Source organism: Danio aesculapii, chromosome 7, assembly GCF_903798145.1.
Source record: "Danio aesculapii chromosome 7, fDanAes4.1, whole genome shotgun sequence".
Lineage (NCBI taxonomy): Eukaryota > Metazoa > Chordata > Actinopteri > Cypriniformes > Danionidae > Danio > Danio aesculapii.
In genome coordinates, this window is record NC_079441.1 from 44,791,787 (window position 1) to 44,812,318 (window position 20,532).

The 20,532-nt window shown below is 34.2% G+C and overlaps 2 protein-coding genes across 3 annotated transcripts; both read left to right on the forward strand.

The window, feature by feature from the left end:
* Positions 1-215: 215 nt before the first annotated feature.
* pop4 (POP4 homolog, ribonuclease P/MRP subunit) lies at positions 216-8,193 on the forward strand. Of its 2 annotated transcripts, XM_056462906.1 has the most exons (7): positions 216-225; positions 400-452; positions 2,695-2,915; positions 3,020-3,097; positions 3,205-3,266; positions 3,417-3,518; positions 7,689-8,193. In XM_056462906.1, the coding sequence occupies exons 1-7, from the start codon at positions 219-221 to the stop codon at positions 7,823-7,825; spliced, it is 660 nt and encodes a 219-aa protein (XP_056318881.1). In that variant the 5' UTR covers positions 216-218; the 3' UTR covers positions 7,826-8,193. The 2 variants fall into 2 exon arrangements, with proteins under 2 accessions (XP_056318881.1, XP_056318882.1); XM_056462907.1 differs by lacking the exon at positions 216-225 and having other exon boundaries at positions 403-457.
* A 4,678-nt stretch (positions 8,194-12,871) lies between these two features.
* On the forward strand, positions 12,872-14,298 carry plekhf1 (pleckstrin homology domain containing, family F (with FYVE domain) member 1). The gene is made up of 2 exons (XM_056462908.1): positions 12,872-12,987; positions 13,183-14,298. Exon 2 carries the CDS (start codon positions 13,192-13,194, stop codon positions 14,071-14,073), a length of 882 nt encoding a protein of 293 aa, XP_056318883.1. The 5' UTR covers positions 12,872-12,987; positions 13,183-13,191; the 3' UTR covers positions 14,074-14,298.
* The last annotated feature ends 6,234 nt before the right edge of the window (positions 14,299-20,532 follow it).

Consider the following 20,532-nt stretch of genomic DNA (forward strand, 5'->3'; position numbering starts at 1 on the left):
AGTAGTATTATTATGTATTTTGCAATGTGACCCATGCTTATCACCGTATGCAGAATTTTAAAGCAAAGATGATATGACATGTAAAAACAGAAGATGGCAGTAGTGCAACATGTAGAATGCAAGCTGCTGGTAACACAGAAGAAGAAGATCCGCTTTGGCAGCACGTGTTTTTCTACAGCGGCAGTGTTTTGGAATCTTGTGTTTTGAGCTTTTGAGCTATGGAACGTTAGTGTTAAAATAGTTTTATATTTGTCATGATCCTATTAATGTTGGGTTTCTAAATATATATTTTTGCGACGATCATCGATATTGTTATGTTAAATTTCAAACATTAACTCATTACAAGAGGATGGACTGTCGTAACTATATGTACGCTGACGTTATATGTTTTACTCACAGGTGTGGTGCAGTCAGAAATCCCATCAGATCAAAGCCATCTTTTGGGAGTTGAGGTGATGTATGTTCAGTATTGTTAACCTTTATTTACCAGTTTACACGCAATTAGACACCGCATTTATTCAACGTTTTTTATTAACTATCTGTTATTACATTATGCTGTATAGAAGTGTGTCAGTAATGTAGTTAATGAAAGTGGTGTGTGGACAGTGTTACTTGGCATATATAATATTTTAATATTTATATATTTAATATGTCTCTTTTAAGGTTTGAAATGATCAGTCTCTTCAACATTTCCATTTTTTATTCAGCCTAGAATGAAAAATTAAATACTTATATCTCTCTCTCTCTCTCTCTCTCTCTCTCTCTCTCTCTCTCTCTCTCTCTCTATATATATATATATATATATATATATATATATATATATATATATATATATATTTATTTATTTATGGCCTCAGATTTGGCTCTTTATATAAAGAAAGCATAGACTGTTTACATGGACATCAGTAATCTAATTATTTGCCTTAATCAGAATAAAATAATATGAATGTGTTTACATGAGATGCTTTTGAATGTTCATTTCATGATGCCGTTTGACATGTTATAGCACATAATTTGATTAACGTCATTGCATCACCGCGCTATCCACGTTTCCTCCACAGTTTCATGTGATTTTTGGGGTTTCATTTTTAATTGGTCAACCTTAACTGCAGTTTGGCACTTTCACTTTTCATTCCTATGACAAATGCAATATTGGAGGCGAGTATGAACTGCTGGAAAAGTGTTTTAATGGAATTTCATACCGCAAGCTGTATGGGGGAAAAACACTCCGCATTTTGAAGTGTATGTGTCTGTGGTCTTCACTGACTCGGTAGGTGCAAAAAAATAGTGTCAAACAGCCGTGTGTGGACTATCCTGTCGCAGACGCAGCAAAGTCCTACATGATGGTAATAGTTTGATTAAGGTGTTTACATGTCTGTACTGAACGGATTAAACAGATTATGGTAATAAAAATAAATAAATCGCTGTTTACATGGTAGACTCTTAATCAGAGTATTGTCTTAGTCGGATTAAAATTGGATTATTGGTGTCCATGTAAACGTACTTATAGAGAGGAACAAATGAAGAGTTTAGATGAAAAAACCTTTGTGCCATTAGAAATTCTCATCTAAAATGAGCATTTTTTTCTCAGGCTGTTGTGTGTAGTTTCAGTATTTTACCCTTAGTGGAAATAATAAGTTATTTTTATCCCCTTTAAATGAAGTAAATTAATTTAAATATAGGAGGCTGAGAAAAATGCAAATTTTCGAGAAAAATTTCAGACAACACTTGAAGGTTTTTGTATCTGAACTCTGTGTTTATGTACATTTGTGTTCATATAAATAGCAAGTGTAGTAAATTGCAGTATTTGCCCAGTTAATGCTGCTAAGTCAAAGTAAACTTTTTATTTCTTACTCATTCTCAGGCCAGGGGTGTCCAAACTCGGTCCTGAAGTTTCTAGTATATCTAGCAAGAGCTTGAGTCACTGGTTCAGGTGTGTTTGATTAGGAGCTAAACCAGGGGCGTCGCTAGACCCAATTCACTGGGGCACGTGCCCCAGTGAAAATCTCCAGTGCCCCAGTAAATGCATTGAGATATGATTTACTTCATATGCAAGTGTATTTATTAAGAGTGGTCATTCCGAAATAAAGACGTTATTCTCTATGTGCAACTGAACCAACGCTGGTGAAAGCAATGTAATAGCAATGTAATCAAAAAGCAAACTGACTCATCTCCGCGTGTGCGCAGAGAACACGCGCGCCTCTCGCACGCGCTGCTCTTCTTCTGAGAGTCCCGATAGTAAACATGCGCGCCAAAAAAGCAGGCTGCTTGTTACGCGCCGCTCATGCGTTGGAAACCAGGGGCGAAGGGGGTACGTGCCCCGGTAGAGCTTTATGTCTAGCAACACCCCTGAGCTAAACTATCTAGGACACCTCTAGGATTGAGTTGGACACCCCTGTTGTAGGCTGTATTAATAAAGAACTGTAGTAATAAAGAATTCAAACTTTCTCTCTTTTGTTTAAAGACTGTCCAAAATATGCAGTGGTGCTGCTTTTCTTCATTTTTTTTTTTTTATTTTGCAAGCTCCTCTGAATTTTGCCTCGTTTGCTTGATTTTGTGTTAAATACTGTTAATTCTGTTATCAGTCGCAGTATTACAAAATCCCGGAGGGACTGACTGATGCTGATAAATTCACACTGTATGATGTACAGAAACTTTGCAAACCAGTCAACTGTGGAATGTGGCTTTTCGCAGTCTCAACATGGCGCAGATGCAGAGGCTTTCACCAAAGCATTCGTCAAGAATAGCATTCCCCATATGAAAGATGCAGCTATCGAGGATATGATGGCACGCAAGGCGGTGGTCCTGGAATATAAAAGACCAAAGAAAAAGGTGAAGAAGGCAAAAGCCAAGGGACTGAATGCCAAAGAAAGAAGACGGCTGCAAATATTCCAGCTCAAACCTGAACATCAAAAGTAGGTGTTGGAGATTTCATTTCAGCTTGATGCTTATGCTATGTTTTACATTATAGAAATGTATTGTGTTAAAGGTTCTGCTTATTGTATGATTATTATTGTAGATATGAACTCTTCCTACCTCTGCATGAGCTGTGGAAAAGCTATATTGAGGATCTGTGCAATGGATTGAAACCAGGAAGGTATCAGGAAGATGCTCTTCAGAATTTGTGGCTTGTGGATATCATTTCATTTTCAGTCTTGCTAACGCTCCATGAATGTGCTGCTTGCTTGTGTCCTTTAAATACAGCAACCCACAAGTGATCCAGCAGAAGCTCTTGAAAGCTGATTTCCATGGTGCCATCTTAACAGGTACGCCGTCATGCACATTTGGAAATGTCAACCCACAAAGGCACACATTTTGTGGTTCAGCTGCTGTATTTCCAGAATTTCAATGTAAGGGTAATATTTCGAGCGTATGGAGGAACCTCATGATTTCACTCTCATTTCTCTGCCTTCTAGTTGTCAGATCGAAATGCCCTTCGTATGTGGGTCTAACTGGCATTCTTGTACAGGAACTGAAGCACATCTTCAAACTCATTACAAAAGAGGACAAACTAAAAGGTATTTATGTTGTGTAATGTGTGCGACGTTTAAATGAAATGTGTGAGCGTGTGCATACCGCAGCCAATTCTGATTGTTAGTTGTGTCAGTTGCATTTATAAAAATCATTTCAATCTTTTGACTTATTTAAACTAGTGGTGTAATCGATCAAAAAATCTCATGGTTCGGATCACAATAGGTGCATTCGACTTGAACCACAGCTGCAGCCAGTGATCAATGAGATTAGCCGAGCGCAGGCGGGGGGCAGAGTTAAAAAATGGAGCCGTGAAGCCGGACACTTCCGGGCTCAAAGTTGCGGCAGTCATGATGACCGATCACATGGCGTCATCATCATTTTTATTTATTTTTTTATTACAACAAAAGATTTGCAGTACAGATAAAATAGAATACGGTCTCTACAAATGAGTTCATTTTTAAACAATAAGGCAATTATGAATTAAATGTATAACAAACTTATGAGAGAAATAAGGGGAAACAAGAGGGTAATATGAACATAAAAACGAACAGGCCTATTAAATATGAAGCAATAAGCACAAATTCTAAGAGTTTAAACATCACACTTTAGGCTAATACTTCTTTTTTGAATATGCTAAAAAGGATTTATATTTATAGATTTAAAACTTTCCAATATATGTTAGTTTAAACCCCAAAACAAGGTGTTTTGATTAAGTCTCAAACAATGATTAATTGTTGGATAATAAAAGCTTTTTAAAATAAAAGCTCTTTAATCTGAAAAGATTGAACAAAAGGACATTCCCAAAGTAAGTGAGCTGCACTTTAAGTAGAAATTTCCTAGAAAGAGCAAGGTACATCAATGTCACTTTAAAAAGTTGTGCATAAACGGCTTGAGAGGAAATAAAATATTTTATAATCGTATAAATAATCATATAATTATTCAATAAAATAGTTCTTTAACTTAATTTAAGAAACCTTTAGGGTGTCAGGATCAATGATAATAATTATTTTATTGTATAGATTTTAGATGTATAGTTTAAATAGCTCATGGGGCTGAATGCAGTAAATAGTCTGTTTAAAAAAGGTTAAAAAAAAAAAACCTGTGCGAACAAGCTAGACTTTATAAACAAATTATGTAACAAGAGATGATACTGCAGTAAAATATTTGAAGTATTTTAATAAGCATGATGTGTACAAGATGGAGAGGGTATAAAAAGTTAATTGTTTGTTTTGAAATTTGTGAGACGGAATTTTTTCAATAATAAACCCAAAACACGTAGTTGTTATGCAGTGAATTCAGCCAGTTGTGTAATATCGGTGTCGTCATCGCAGTTCCTACAATTATGGTTGTAAAGTCATGGATCGGACCATTTTTGGATCAGCCAAAAAAGGGAGGAGACAAATGTAATTTGCTTTCCATTTTATTACAAAAACAGTACAGAAGGAGACTTTTGGTTTACCAAACAGAACTTAGAACTTGTAATTTTATAAAAAAATTAAATGAAGAAATCATCAGCAGAATACAAGTAATAAATACATATTTACTTTTAGACTCATTTTCAATAAATGATTCAGTTATTCACTCATAACACTTCATGTTTCATTGCTAGATGGATCATTTTTGTAGAATTATTCTGTGGCATATTTTTGATGGATGTTTGTCGCCACCTATTGGTTAAATAATGAAATTGCTGCCTACAACTTTAGTGAGAGTGACTTTAATCTTTATCACGAACATCAGTGGTTATATCTAAACTATAAACTGTTATCCTAGTACTTCTGTGTAATTTGACTGTTTGTAACTTCACAACTAACTCAAAAGATTAAAGACTCAATCTCCTTCTTGATTTTTGCATTTTCAGATTCGACTGCAGCGATTAAAAGGATAAAAATTACCATCATTTATAATTTATGTTGCGTGGGTGTTGAGATCCCAATCTTATATTAATTAATAGTGCAGCTTACAGTGAATGCATTAATGCAGGCTAAACAAGTAGTGACAGATAACGCCTTTAAAACCCGCCACATCCCAGATAACCAGCCACGACTTCTCCTGTCATTATATTTTACAGGAAAGCCTAAATGATTTCATATATGTTATTTGAATGATGCGAGGGGAGATCTCTCTGTGATCATTACAAATTTAAGATTAATCTACCTCTAAAAAAAAATGTATTAATCTGCGGGCCACATGTGTTCCGAACTGTGGGTTGTGATCCATTACACCCCTAATTTACACGCATTTCATAGATGTTTTCTTATGTTCAGTTCAAGATAAGCACCGTGGAAAAGCTTTTTTTCATTTGTTGCCAGATCTTGCAAGATCATAATCTGCAAATAAAACCATGCCATTGATCAACAAAATTAATTTCAGTCATTTAGATTGAAAATAAAAAACAAATATGGCAATCCACTTTAGATGTTCTAAAATATTGCGCCCAGCAAAGCTTTTAATAAGTGGACATGGCAACAGAGAACATTCTGGTTAAGAGAACATTGTGTTATTCAGCCTTCCACTACAAAACACATCTTTCTGTTTTTAGGCGGTTTTAGGCTTATTTACTAGTTGAAATGTTTCTTAAAATGTAATGGATACCAGATGACAGTGTTGCCTTTAGTCAGTTTTATGAGTGAGAAAACAAGTGATATGTAAAAGGATTTATTAAAGGAGAAATTAACTATTATTATTATTTTTTTAATCCTTTGACTTTTTGAGTTGTAGTGGTCAACACAACATTAATAAAATGTAATAATTTAAATAAAATTATAACATTTTTATTTATTTTTTTAATTGACCCTTTTCACAAGACGGTTTATATTCAGATTTTTTTTTAAAAATGGATGAACATCTATATCAGGGTTTCTGCATGGTCTTAAAAAGTCTTAATGCCTTAAATCTCAAAATCCAAATTTTAGGCCTTAAAGTGTTTAATTTAATGAAATATTGTGTTGTAGGTCTTAAATCTTTTTTTAAACAGGTCTTAATTTTCCTTGGTTCATGTATTTCTACCCAATCTGGCTGACACCCAAACAATCACCAACAATCCATCTCAATAAAACTTTAAAATTTTATTAAAAGGTCATTTTAACTATTTACTTTAATGGTTAAATTATTTTCCTTACAATAACATTTGTTTAAAAGTGCTCCATGGATTTACTGCTGAGGACACTGACCTGGACAGATTGTTGAACATACATTTAATTTTATTATAGTTTTTAAACTTTTTTTTTTTTAATTTGTTCATTTGTTTTATGTTTAGAAAAAAGTGTATGGATACACGTAAAGCTTGCTTGTTTTTACACAACATTTAAAATATTTTGCTAAGAAATAAAATCTAAAATATGAATTTATTATTAAATGTATTAAATTATAATAATTTTATTTGATAGGGCAAATAAAAATCTTTTCCTTTGACCATTTGAAAAATTCCTTAGTCTTTAGCACTTTATGAGTCTAAAATTTCATTCATAATGGTCTTAAAAATGTCTTTTAAAAAAGTCCTAAATTTAACTCAGAAACCCTGTATATGCATTTATAAATGTATTATATCATCTGTCAAATTACAAAAAACAAATTACCGCTTACGTGAGGTGTTTCTAATGCAGTGTCTAATGCAACTATGATGTCGTCCGCTACTGAGAAAACCAGACATGTGCAAAAGGTCTATTGGTCAAATTTCATACTAGGGTTGTTGTGGTGTACCAATTTTTGATGTCAACCACAATATTTCCAAAATTAAATACTTGTTAATACTATGTTTTCTATAATATTGTAACAACTTATCACCTGTTACACTGTTTTAAATGTTAAATATGAATTTGATTGATTGCAGTATATATAGCTTGTTTTCTTTATAGATATCACAGTGATTTGGTTCTTTTGGCCCTAAATCTGATAGTGTGATTTATTTATTTATTTTTTTTAAATAATCAACTTTTTTATTGACACAACTTCAGGAACCACTCCTTTCATCATATTTACAATAGTTATTTGTCACTTTTTGTTATTTACATCAAATATTTGATTGTTTATGAACATCTTAATATCTTGAATGATAGAAAAACTTTCCCTCTGTGATCAGATCTAGTCCAGACTGAATAAATATCATCTTCTTCCTCAGTCTACTCCCAGTCATTAGGCACCTTTCACAACCTCTTTGTACCAAATGAATGTCTTGAAGACTGACTTTTTCCCCACTCTTCCTCCTTTTGCAGTTATACCAAAGAGGAACAGTGTGTTCAGTGTGGAGGTTGGTGGTTTCGTATCTCACATCTATGGCAGCAAGTTTGAACTGCGCTCCAGTGAGCGATCAGCCAAGAAATTCAAAGTCAAAGGGACTATTGACTTGTAACGGAACACATTCACATTGTCATCTATAACTGATGTCCTATACTGGAGCATAGGAGATGTTGAAGACAAGACATCCAGTCAGTATTCATTAATCATGTCATTTATTTTGTTTTTAATTTAAGGACAGATTTTATTTCCATCGCTTGTATCTGGAAAAACTAGATTCCTTTAATGTTAGTGATACTCTTTACCTTTAACGTCCACAAGGGGGAGACAGTCCCCCAGCCCCCCTTTTTTTTTTTTTTTTTGCAGAGGAACAAGGAAATTCACCCAATTTATTCTTTGTATTTATGACCTCATTTATTTGACTAGGACAAAGGCAAGACTGTAAATACTTTAAATAAATAAAAATAAAAAAACACAAAAAGACTTGTCTTTAAGAGCCTATTTAAAGTGTCCTTTTAATGTCATTACAGTACATCCACACTTCACATCTGTTTATAGTGTATAGTTAATTAACAAAGTACATTAAGATGCTGTGTTTATAGAGTTTGGTGCAGTTTTTGGGATATTTTTTTATTTATTAATTATTTTTTATTTGATAGATGTAAAATCCTGCATACAGTGCAATAGTTGCTCAAACATGTGAAAGTATTACATCCTGGTGACTGTGCACAGGTATTACACTGTTCTGTTCTGAGTCAAATGGTAAATGCAAGAACTGTCAGTCTTTTTAGTTGATTTAGTCAAACTGACAATAAAACGGGCAAGAAATTGTTAGTGATCCAGTAGAGAGTATGTTAATGCAGATGATCACTAATACTCTTTACCTTAAAAGCATACATTTGAATCTACATACGTCTCTGAAGGGTTGAGCGGTGTGTCATGATTTATGAGTGGTTGCATCATCAATATGCTAAATTGGAACACATTTGTTTTTATGAGCTCTTAAAGATTTAGTGATTCATGTTCTTAAAGCTTCTGTAATTAACAATGTACAGTGCTCAGCACAAATGATTACACCCCATTTTGCAAATGAATATTTTGATTCATTTATCAGTAAATATAGGTCATATATTTTGGTTCATTTGAACAAAGCAGATTTATTAAACAGATATATTTAGTAAAATATTTAATCATAGAACATCTTTTAGAAATATAAAGACAATACATTTAAATTCTTGCAAAATATTGGAAAACAAAATTACAACCTACAAAAATGTTCACATTTTTTGCTTTTTGATTTTTCCTCTTTTTTAAAATTTGTATTTAATATTTTTCTATAACACATAAATTTGGGTGTACTAGTTTTTCGACCATAATCGTAAGTTATTTTTTTAGTTTAGCTCCAGATTTGGCTTCAGTACTGCCTAATCTAATGTATATGCACAAATATAATATTGTATAGCTTCCTATTAATAATATGAATTTAAAAGATAGATTTGTGAGGGGTGTACTTATATATGCTGAGCACTGTAAATGTTAAATCCAAGGACAGATTTAAAAAAAATAATAAAATTTTACTATAATGAACTGAATGTCAAATCTGAAATTTGCACAAACTTATTGTTGGAAAATGATTAATGTTTTAACTTAAATTGTGGCTTGCATTATGTTTAAATGGCAAACTTGTAATTTATTAGCTTCTTTATTTGGATTAAGTCTTAAATATAGTCATTATTCCAGTCTGAGATTATCAATCAGACAAAAATAAATATCTTTGTCTTTTATTTGAAACAAATATACAATTTAAAAAGTGCATAAAAGTTCAACTTTGCAATGTTTTTATTTACAATCATAAAAACACTCCACACAATGCTTCTCTTTCTGTCATCTTTCACTTATTGCAGCCAAAAGTGCCTGCATTGTATTGATATTAGTATCAAACACCCATCCGCACTCTACCCATTGTTCCTAATCGCTATATCCATCCATTACTTGAGATTCAGTTTCTATTGGTTGAAATTCCCAGTTTCAAGCGACATTGGAAAACACAGCATAATGCTTATTGTAATGAAATGATTGTCCTTGTTTAGAAAGCAGCATATAATGCCATTCTAGGAGGACTATCTTTAAGATTTAAAGATATAGTTCACCCAAAAGTGAAAACGATCATCATTTACTCACCCTTGACTTGTTCCAAACCAGTTTGACTTTTTTTTGCTTTTTTAAATTGTTTTTGTCTCTCTTGAACACGTCAGATTGATGAATTTAAGAAACCGATAACTAGTGCCAGACGGAATCTGCGGAACTTTTTTGATATTTCTGCTGAGAATTTTGGTAAAAATTTGCAGGGTTATTTTGGGAACATCATAACTAAAACCTTAATATATGAAATAAAGTAATACCTTTAAAACTTGTGTTTAATGTTTACAATGCAAATGCAACCAGATTCAGTTTATTTGATAAACAAAGCATGTCTCATAAAATACATCTACTAAAAGACAGAAAATATTACTTTACAAACTGCATTGTTTATAAACAAGATATTTCCATTCATTCATTTATTTTCTTTTCGGCTTGGTCCCTTTATTAATTGGGGGTCGCCACAGCGGAATGAACCCCCAACTTATCCAGCACATGTTTTACGCGGCGGATGCCCTTCCAGCCGCAACCCATCTCTGGGAAACATTCATACACACTTACACACAACGGACAATTTAGCCTACCCAATTCAGCTGTACCGCATGTCTTTGGACTGTAGGGGAAACCGGAGCACCCGGAGGAAACCCACGCGAATGCAGGGAGAACATGCAAACTCCACACAGAAACGCCAACTGACCCAGCCGAGGCTCGAACCAGCGACCTTCTTGCTGTGAGGCGACAGCACTACCCACTGCACCACTGCGTCACCCACAATATTTTTATATTAGTCTTTTACTGTTTTATTATTTAAAAAACTGAATAAATATTGATTTACACACATTTACTCAAGTAAATAAACAGGATTAATGATGTGCTAAAAATCTGCAGAATTCTGCACACACAGATTCCGTGTGGGCCTACCGATAACCACTGACATCCATTGCAAGAAAAACAAACACTATAGAAGTCAACGGTTACAAGTTTCCAACATTTTTCAAAAGATCCCTTTTGTGTTCAACGGAAGGAAAAATAAAACTCAAAATAATATGATATAATAATAAATAAATGCTGGCAGAATATTCACTTTTGGGTGAACTATTATATTAACATTTGTTATTTAGTCATCTGTGATTAACAAGAGCTCCATTTTAAAATATACTGAGGGGAAATAAGTACAATGTTTTGAAGTTCATGTAATCCTTGCCCACTTGCGAAACAAGGAACTAATTTTTTTTTTAAGTGAAACTTTCCCAGGTAAAATGGATTGAGTTTTTTTTCTCATTATGTGACTGATTGACACATCTTCTGGTAATGCAGGGATTCCCCTCCCTGCAAGACGCATCACACAACAGTGTCTGTTGTTATTGTTATTATGATACAGCTATTTTTATACAGTGTTAATTTTACCTTGTTTGTTTTTATATATCACTCTATAATTGTGGCTTTATAAGAACTCTTAATTTATTTAATAGTTAGTACTGATTATAGCACAGATTTCTGAAACAGAGTTTTGAGTTATGCAAGCTGATTTCACCATGCTACCAGTGTGAATTTACCAATCTGTTGTAATGCCTTTTATGAGAAAAGAGGTCCCTTACATTTAATGCCTCTTCCTGTTAGGAAAACAGTGTAAGACAGACTTTGCTAATAGGTATGTGCACTTCCTCTGAATCTTATATGGTAGCCTATTAGTTGTAAAATGAATTTCACGTGTTCTGTATATTAAATATACAATCAAACTCTAACTAGCCTGTTGTTTTCATACAGCAACCTTGTTTCTCTCTCTAAAAAACTTGTTAGGCTGGTTGTGCCACACCCATCGGGTTTTCCGATCAAAGTTCTGCTGTTCTTATGAAACTATCGCTTGATAAATCAGATAATGAAGTTCTCAGTTATCTATGATCATCATGTTTATCAGATCAACAAATAGAGACTTATTGGCTCACTTCACCCCACATTTTTACAAATTGTAAATGGGCATGTTCATAAATGTCACTTCATTTTTTTTAAAAGACCCATAATGTCTTCATACTTCGTTTCCATTACTCTAATGCTTTCATGTGATTTTTTTTTTTAGTGAGCATGGATTGTTTGTGTGCAACATATTGACTAATGTGGAAATTATAGTTTACGTTTGACTAGTATTTAATTTTTTTTTAAATCTACTTCTATACTGGTACATGGGAGCTTTGTGCAGAGGGTTTCAGTGTTTATTTGAAGTTTTATGTATGCGATTCATTTGTCGATTTTATTTCTGTATTTCTAAAAACTAAATGTATATTGGAAAAATTAATTCGAATCATTTAAATCCACAATGTCCAATGCCTTTTTATTATTAGGTATTCTATATTGTACATCTACTTAAGTTTCCCACAACAGTCGCCCTTAATGTCCACTTTTTAAAGCTACAACTGTTCCCTTGAATTAGCTTTCCATAATTTGCAGTTGTCTACTTAATTTTAGTTAGATTTAGCTATTTTTATTAATTAGTTTAAATGAGCTTAAGCCTTAACATTTCAGTAAGTAATATTACCTAATTAGTTTTATGCATGATTTTAATTAATACATGTTTTAAATGAATGCAATGTGAAATAGCCTAGTCTTGGACTAGCAATTGAATCAGAAACAATGATGTCAGTTCAAAACCTTTTTGTTTTCATGTGTGTATCAATACACTTAAAAAAAAATCCTGGTTGCCTTAATTTTTTAAGCTGAATCAAATGAACCTTATGAGTCCATTGAACTTATGTTAAACTGATTTAAAACAGCTTGCGTAAGTTATATAATTAGGTTAAAACATGATTAACTTAGTTTGATAAGTTACAATGACTTAAAAACATATGCTGTCAGGACTAGTTGATCATGAAACCTTTTACAGTGTATGTTTTGAGTATTTATCCAAGTTTGTGCCAGTCAAGAACAAGGAAGGCTAAACCTCTAGTAAAGCAGATCTGGAAATTCCCCTTTGTAAACAGGAAAGACAACCTGTGGCAGCACTATAAAAAGACATCCACCAGCCTGCAAAGCAGAAGGAGAGATTGTAGAGCTGAACACTGAGAGGATTATTTTACAGTTGCTTGAAAAACGAAGAAAACAATCCACACCCAACAATTATTGACTGCTTTCCACTGAAATCAGGTATTTTTTAGCTCTCTTTTCAAGATTATTTTAAAAAGTGCATGGCTGTCATTTATATTATAGTCTGTATTAAATCCTTAAGTGTATGTGAAATAACTTTACCTGACCCTGTTGGTTTGAAAGTACTGGTATTTTCAATTGTATAAAATAAAACCAAACTCAACTTTTCCTTGATATTCTTTTGTCCTTCTGCAGGCTGCAGCAATGGCAGAACACTTGGCCTTTACCATTCAGAACCGTGAGCGAATCCAAGCAGTAGAAAGCTCGTTTGGCCGCACCGGAAAGATGCTTCAAAAACCCGGCCGTGTTCTTGTCGGAGAGGGGTGTTTGCATAAACTTTGCCGACGTGGTCCCCAACCCAAAGTGTTCTACCTCTTCAACGACATCCTGGTTTACGGGAGCATCATGCTGCCCGGTCGCTGGAACAATAAGCAAAACATCATCCCTTTAGAAGAGGTACAGCAGGAAAATCTGGAAGACGGAATGGCCATGGCAAACCAATGGCTCATCCGAACACCACGCAAGTCTTTCTATGTCTCTGCTGAATCACCAGAGGAGAAAATCGCATGGATGGGTCACATTGAGCAGTACAGGACAGCCCATGTGAAAAATAAAGGCCTTCCTGCTAAAAACAGCGGAGATGACTTCGCGACACCGTGGATCCCTGATGTGGCTTCGGCTATCTGCATGCGCTGCTCCAAACGGTTCACTGTTGCTAATCGGAGGCACCACTGCAGAAGATGCGGGTATATCGTATGTCAAGCTTGCTCAAAGGGCCGAGCCGTGCTGCCACACATCTCCAACAGGCCCGTGAGGGTTTGCCGAAATTGCAAGAACGACATGACAGACGGAATGAGACAGGTACAGGGGAAGATGAGAGCAAAGGGAAATCACTGGAAGAAGAACTCCGTCGAGGGCACGCCAACACTGCCGGAGTTTGAGAACTCCAGCGATGAGGAGAATGAAAACGTGGATGAGTGCCACCAGGTGCCCACCAAGTGGTTCCAGAGCCAGGAGGATGACAGTTTCTCCGCGTACTGTTACATTAAGCCCGAGCACAGAAGTCCTCCGGTTAGTGGACACTGAACTGGAGAAACTGCTGTAATAAGGACAGATGAAAAACTGTGAAGTATTTTGCACTAAATTATGAGTCACTTTTTTTTGCACGTGTTTTTGTTTTGTATTTGTTTGTATATTTGAATGGATATTCTGTTTCTGTTATGTGTTCAAATTTTTGTATTTTGTATTATAGCTGATGTATATGTAGAACTATGTGCCTTGTTGCGGTGGGAATTAATAAAGTGTAATTAAAAAATACTTTCTGGCAGTTTTAAATGCACACACACACAAACACACTGTTTTTGTGACAGCACTTTTTTTTTATAAGGTTCCATATTAAAGCATTTACTACCATGGTAAAAAAAAAAGAACAATACATTTATTATAGTATTTATTCATCTTTGGTAATGTTAGTTATTAATGAAAATAAAGTTGTCATTAGTCCCCCTACCCAAAAAATAAATCCTACCATTTATTCAAAATCAAATGAGTTTTAAAACTTCAAAAACCAAACAAGATATTCTGAAGAATGTTGAAAAAAACAGACTCCATAGTACGAACAAAAGTACTATAAAAGTAAAGGACTGTTTTTTTTTTCTTTCAGAATATCTTACTTTGTGTTCAACGCTCAAACAAAACTCAAACAGGTTTGAAAAAAAGTGGAGGATGAGTAAATGACAATTATTATTTTTGAAGAACTATCTCTTTAGATAATGTCAACCAGCACAGAGTTGGTTTTTATTAATACATTAGTAAGTGCTGTATTGTCCATTCTTAATTCATGCTGTGAAAAGGTTAGATAATTGAACAGTGTGACTGGGTAAATAATCAAAAATATTCTATTCATTCATTCATTTTCCTTCAGCTTAGTCTCTTATTTGTCAGGGGTCTCCACTGCGCAATGAACCGCCAACTTATCCAGCATATGTTTTACGTGGTGGATGCCCTTCCACCTGCAACCCAGTACTGGGATACACACTCATTCACACTCATTACAGCCAATTTTGTTAACCCAATTCACCTACACCGCATGTCTTTGGATCGTGGGGGAAACTGGAGCACCCAGAGGAAACCCATGGAAAGATGGTGAGAACATGCTAACACTGAGCCACCAAGCTCCAAATATTCTATTAATGCAGACATATTAAATTTAATAACAGACAAACTAAGTGTCTTCAATATTAGACACCGCTTGCTGCTGTTAGGCTAATGATGTTTATACTCTGTTATCCGAGTAGACAATGACATCATGCTGTGTTATATAACATAGCATTACACTGTTTCCAGGAAGTGATTTTTAGTGTTTTTGTCAAGTGCACAAATCGGGCTATGTACTTTCCAATGAACACTTTTCACACAGTTTAGGGGACATGTATTTTGACAGTTTATGTGTGTTGAAAAAAGGTGGTCCCACTTTATATTAAGTGTCTCTATTAACTACTATGTGCTTAAATCCAAATATAAATACAATGTACTTAATGTGTTTATAATGTATTGCAGAATGTATTGGTGGTATGTGTAGGTTTAAGAGTGGGTTAATGTGTAAGGAATGGACAACAGTGTGATAATAAATGTAATTACATCCAGGTATTTAATCAAGCATAAGTACAATGTAAAAACATGTATTTCCTCAAAAAAAGTACATTGTAATGAATTATTAATTTCAGTTTAAGTACATATTATTATTAAGTTAAGGCCACTTAATATAAAGTGGGACACACAAAAAAACATTGTATTAATTTTTATTTGAGGAAAGTAAAAGATTTTATTTTCTGTTTATCTTGTGGAACATATCAATCAACAATAATTAACTGAACATATTAATACATTAATTTAACTGAGCATTAAATATTTTTAAAAAGTGTATAAAGAGTTAATAAATGCTCAACTGATTTAATAAATATAACGTTTTTCACTCATTAAACCTTCTTGTAACGTTCTTCTCTCATCCTAAAAAGTAAACCAGTTCCTTGATTAACAGGAAAATGCATAAAAGGTCAAGTTCCACTACATTTCTACGTTTGTTTTTCTACAAACTATCAGTTCCTCTTCAGAAATGTGTGGTGTAATCTTTTAATAACTATGACTTTCTTTCTTGGAACATGAATAGAAAATTTGTTTGTAATTTTGTTTACACAATGGAAGTCACAAAGCTTCATGTTTTTTCTTAAAAATAAACAACAACAATCTTTTGTTTTTCACGATTTTTGAGTTGAATGTAATGTGAGGTGACACAGTGGCTCAGTGGTTAGTACGGCTGGGTCAGTTGGCATTTCTGTGTGGAGTTTGCATGCTCTTCCTGTGTTGGCATGGGTTTCCTCTGGGTGCTTCGGTTTTTTCAGTCCAAAGACATGAGGTAGGTGGATTGGATAAGCTAAATTGGTTGTAGTGTATGTGTGTTAATGAGAGGGTGTGGATGTTTTCCAGTACTGGGTTGCAGCTGGAAGTGCATGCGCTGTGTAAAACATATGCTGGAAAAGTTGGCGGTTCATTTCGCTGTGGCGACTCCTGATGAATAAAGGGACTAAGCCAAAGGAAAAGGAATGAATTAATGATTGAATTTTGCCACAGAGTAATATTGCTGACACATGAATGACCAAGCAATTTATATAAGTTGAAATTCTAGATGATATACTTACAGATGCAGCCAACTTATTAGCTCTCCTATGAAATATGAATTCTGTTTCAAATATTTCCCAAGAGATGTTTAAAAGAGCAAGGACATATTCACAGTGTCCTATGTACACTACCTGACAAAAGTCTTGTTGGCTATCCAAGTTTTATGAATAACAAATAATAACTTGACTTCTAGTTGGGCATTTGGTATCAGAAGTGGCTTATATGAAAAGGCAAAGGTTCTAGATTACACTTATCTTACCAAAATAAAATATGATCATGCCTTTTTTCCATTATTTAATTAGGACAGTAAGGTCTGACTGCTTAGACAAGTCTTGTCCACTTTACAGAAATAATGTACAGTATAGAATATAAAGTCATGGTGCAGTGGAAAAAGAATTAATATTGTGTATTGTAATGACTGTGTATAACTTATTAATAAAGTCATCTGGAATGGGAAAGAAAGCGTTCTTGCAATACTCCCAGAGTTCATTCATCTTACCCCAGACATGCTCAATACTGTTCATATCTGGTGACTGGGCTGACCAATCCTGGAGCACCTTGACCTTCTTTGCTTTCAGAAACTTTGATGTGGAGGCTGAAGTATAATGCCTAATTCAGTCTAGCAGCAACTTTGTAGCTGCCTGTCGCTCTGGGCAGCAACCTGCTTCAAACGCAGGTCTGTGTAGGTATATAAAGCACGAATGCAACCAACCACTGAGGGAGCTGACAGAGGATCACATAAGTTGTACTGGTGCTCCTATTAGAAGTCGCTCTTCATTTGCATTAAGATGAAGGATTCTCAACTTTGTCTCGTCGCTCGACATGCCCACCTGGTCGCTGTTGCTCGTGTAGACAAAGGTCACCGGAAGTCGCTCGCTATCCGTTGAAATGAACGGTCGCTTGTTGCTTTGCCGCTGCTAGTCTCTTGTAGTATGAATGATGCTTAAGAAGGAGTGCTATCCTGCTGAAGAGTTTGCCCTCTTCTGTGGTTTGTAATGTAATGGGCAGCATAATATCTCAGGCTGTTGATGTTGCCATCCACTCTGCAGATCTCTCGCATGCCCCCATACTGAATGTAACCCCAAACCATGATTTTTAATTCACCAAACTTGACTGATTTCTGTCAGAATCCTGGGTCCATGCAGGGTCCAATAGATCTTCTGTAGTATTTTTGATGATTAAGATGCAGTTCAACAGATGAAGATCAGAAAAATCTACCTTCTGCCACTTTTCTGAAAGGTCAACTACAAGTCGTGTTATTATTTGTTGCTCTTACAACTTGGAAGGATGACAAGACTTTTGTCAGATAATGTATGTACACACATATATTATATATATATATATATATATTACGAATTGTCGTGAGATTGTGTTGATATGTGTATATTCTGGAAATATGGAGTCTTATTTCTTTAAGTTTGAAAGCTTTTAAAAACGTTTTTAAATCATTTTAATGTTCAATATTAATACCAATTTTTAGATTTTTTTTTATTTTTACGACTGGCAGCAGAATAATCCAAAACAATTGTCCAATAACTTGCCTAATTAACAGTTAAGCCTTTAAATTGCACTTTAACATGAATTCTAAATTGGTCGAATTGGTTATAAATATTATAAATTGGTTATTAAAACTATTACATTTTAAAATGTCTTGGAAAAAATAAACACCTCTCGTCTTGTAAAATATGTAATATAGATAGCATGTAAAATACCTATACCTATCTATAATGTAATACATGTATAGACACAAATGAGTGGAAAACAAGTCTTTAGAGCATGTTGATAATCGTTACATTTTCACAGCTTTGCTTTATTTATATGTGAATATACCTAGAAATGAATAATTATTGATTTGTATTGTTTAGTCTACTTCTGTGTTGTATTTCTGATCTGAATGTGTGACGTGCTGAAATTTCCCTACACAGGTGAACCTGAAGACAACAACATTTCCAACACAAAGAAGCATTTAAAGGGAAATTCTAACATTTACTCACCCTTTACTTGTTTTAGATCTTTATGAGATTCTTTCTTCTGCTAATCAGAAAATAATATATTTTAAAAATGTTGGAAACCTGTAACCATTGTCCTCCATAGTATTTGTTTATCTTACGGAAGTAAATAGTTACAGTTTTTATAGCTTTGTTCAAAATATATTCAACAGAACAGAATACATAATAAACTCATAAAGGTTTGAAACCAGTAAAAGTTGAGCAAATGTTAGAATTTTCATTTTGGGTATAAACTATCACTTTAAGTATAAAACTGTTCATGAGGCACAATTGTTTTTAAAAGATCTTTTATATGAGTAAAGAATCTGACATAGAACAGACTCAGAACAAGCATAATTGTGTGACTTACAAATCAAAAACATCCATCTCTGTGTTAAACAATCACTTTGTTTTAGGCAATTACTCTCAAAGTGATCAGAGAGAGCATCAATTTAGCATCATTTTGCCAAGGCTTAGAGTCTTAAGCGAGCTGTAATATACGCATACAAGATGATGAAGTTCATAACAATTGCACACTCAGTATATGGTGGGAGGAAAGGAGTAAACAACTGTTAAAAAAACTGATTTTCACTCTTGCTTAATGTGCCCTGCAAAACGCACGACAGGCTTTTGGCAACATGGGTGGAAAAATACATATACAGTAACTAAGAAAACCAGTTGAGCAGGCATGTTCAACTTTCACATGCTCGACTGGTTACCATAAATAGACAAACACGAAGCAGAACACACTAATCTAATTAAAGTGATAGTTCACCCCAAAATGAACATTTCCTCATCATTTACTCAAAAGCAAAAAATGGCTCTAAACTTTTATGAATCTTTTTTTTCTGTTGAAAACAAAAGCAAGAAATAAAAAGCAAACCCCAAAAAAATGTGTTCATAAGAAGAAAAAACAAAACTCAAACAGGTTTGGAACAAGTAAGGAGGAGTAAATGAGGACAGAATTTTCATGTTTGGATGTTCTGTACTTTTAAAAACACTCACTGCCTATACCAGCGGAATAATAATAATAAAAGTGTCTAAACAAACTATAGAAAGGTGACACATTATGAAAGGATTCAAGCTGTATACTGTGCAGAAACTCCTACACATAACTTACCGTCTGAGCAGGGCTTGATTCTGGGAATTGGAGTGAAGCAAAGCTCAAGATAAAGTTTAAAGATTATTTGTAAGCAGAATGGCAGTAAAAAGTTGTGGAAGCACAAAGGAAGAAAAATACACAGTAAATAAATGTGACTACTGTGAATGGACAGGCTTGGGTAAAAAAACACTTTAAAATAATGGTCCGTTAGATCATGTATTAGCTAACATAAACATAGTAATACATTTATTATGGTATTTAATCATGTTTGTTAATGTTATTTAAGTGAAGAAACATTAGTTCATGTTAACTCATGGTGCATTAATTCAGTGTTTCCCAACCCTGTTCCTGGAGGCACACCAACAGTACATATTTTGGATGTCTCCCTTTTCTGACCCATTAACTTCAGGTGTTTTAGTCTCTTCTAATGTTCTGATGAGTTGATTCAGGTGTGTTTGATCAGGGAGAGGTTGAAAATGTGTACTGTTGGTGTGCCTTCAGGAACAGGGTTGGGAAACACCGCATTAATTGATGTTAACAAACACAACTTTGGATTTTAATAATGCATTAGTAAGTATTGAACTATGATCAGTGGTGGAAAGAGTACTGAAAAATCATTCTGAAAGTAAAGTACCGCTACTTACCTAAAAATGTAGTGCAAGTATAGTAAAAGTATCTGTTGTAAATATTTCTCAAAATATGAGTAGAAAGTTAAGTAAAAACCTTTTAAAAGTACTCAAGACTAGTGAGTAGTGAATATGAAAGTGACCAAAATCC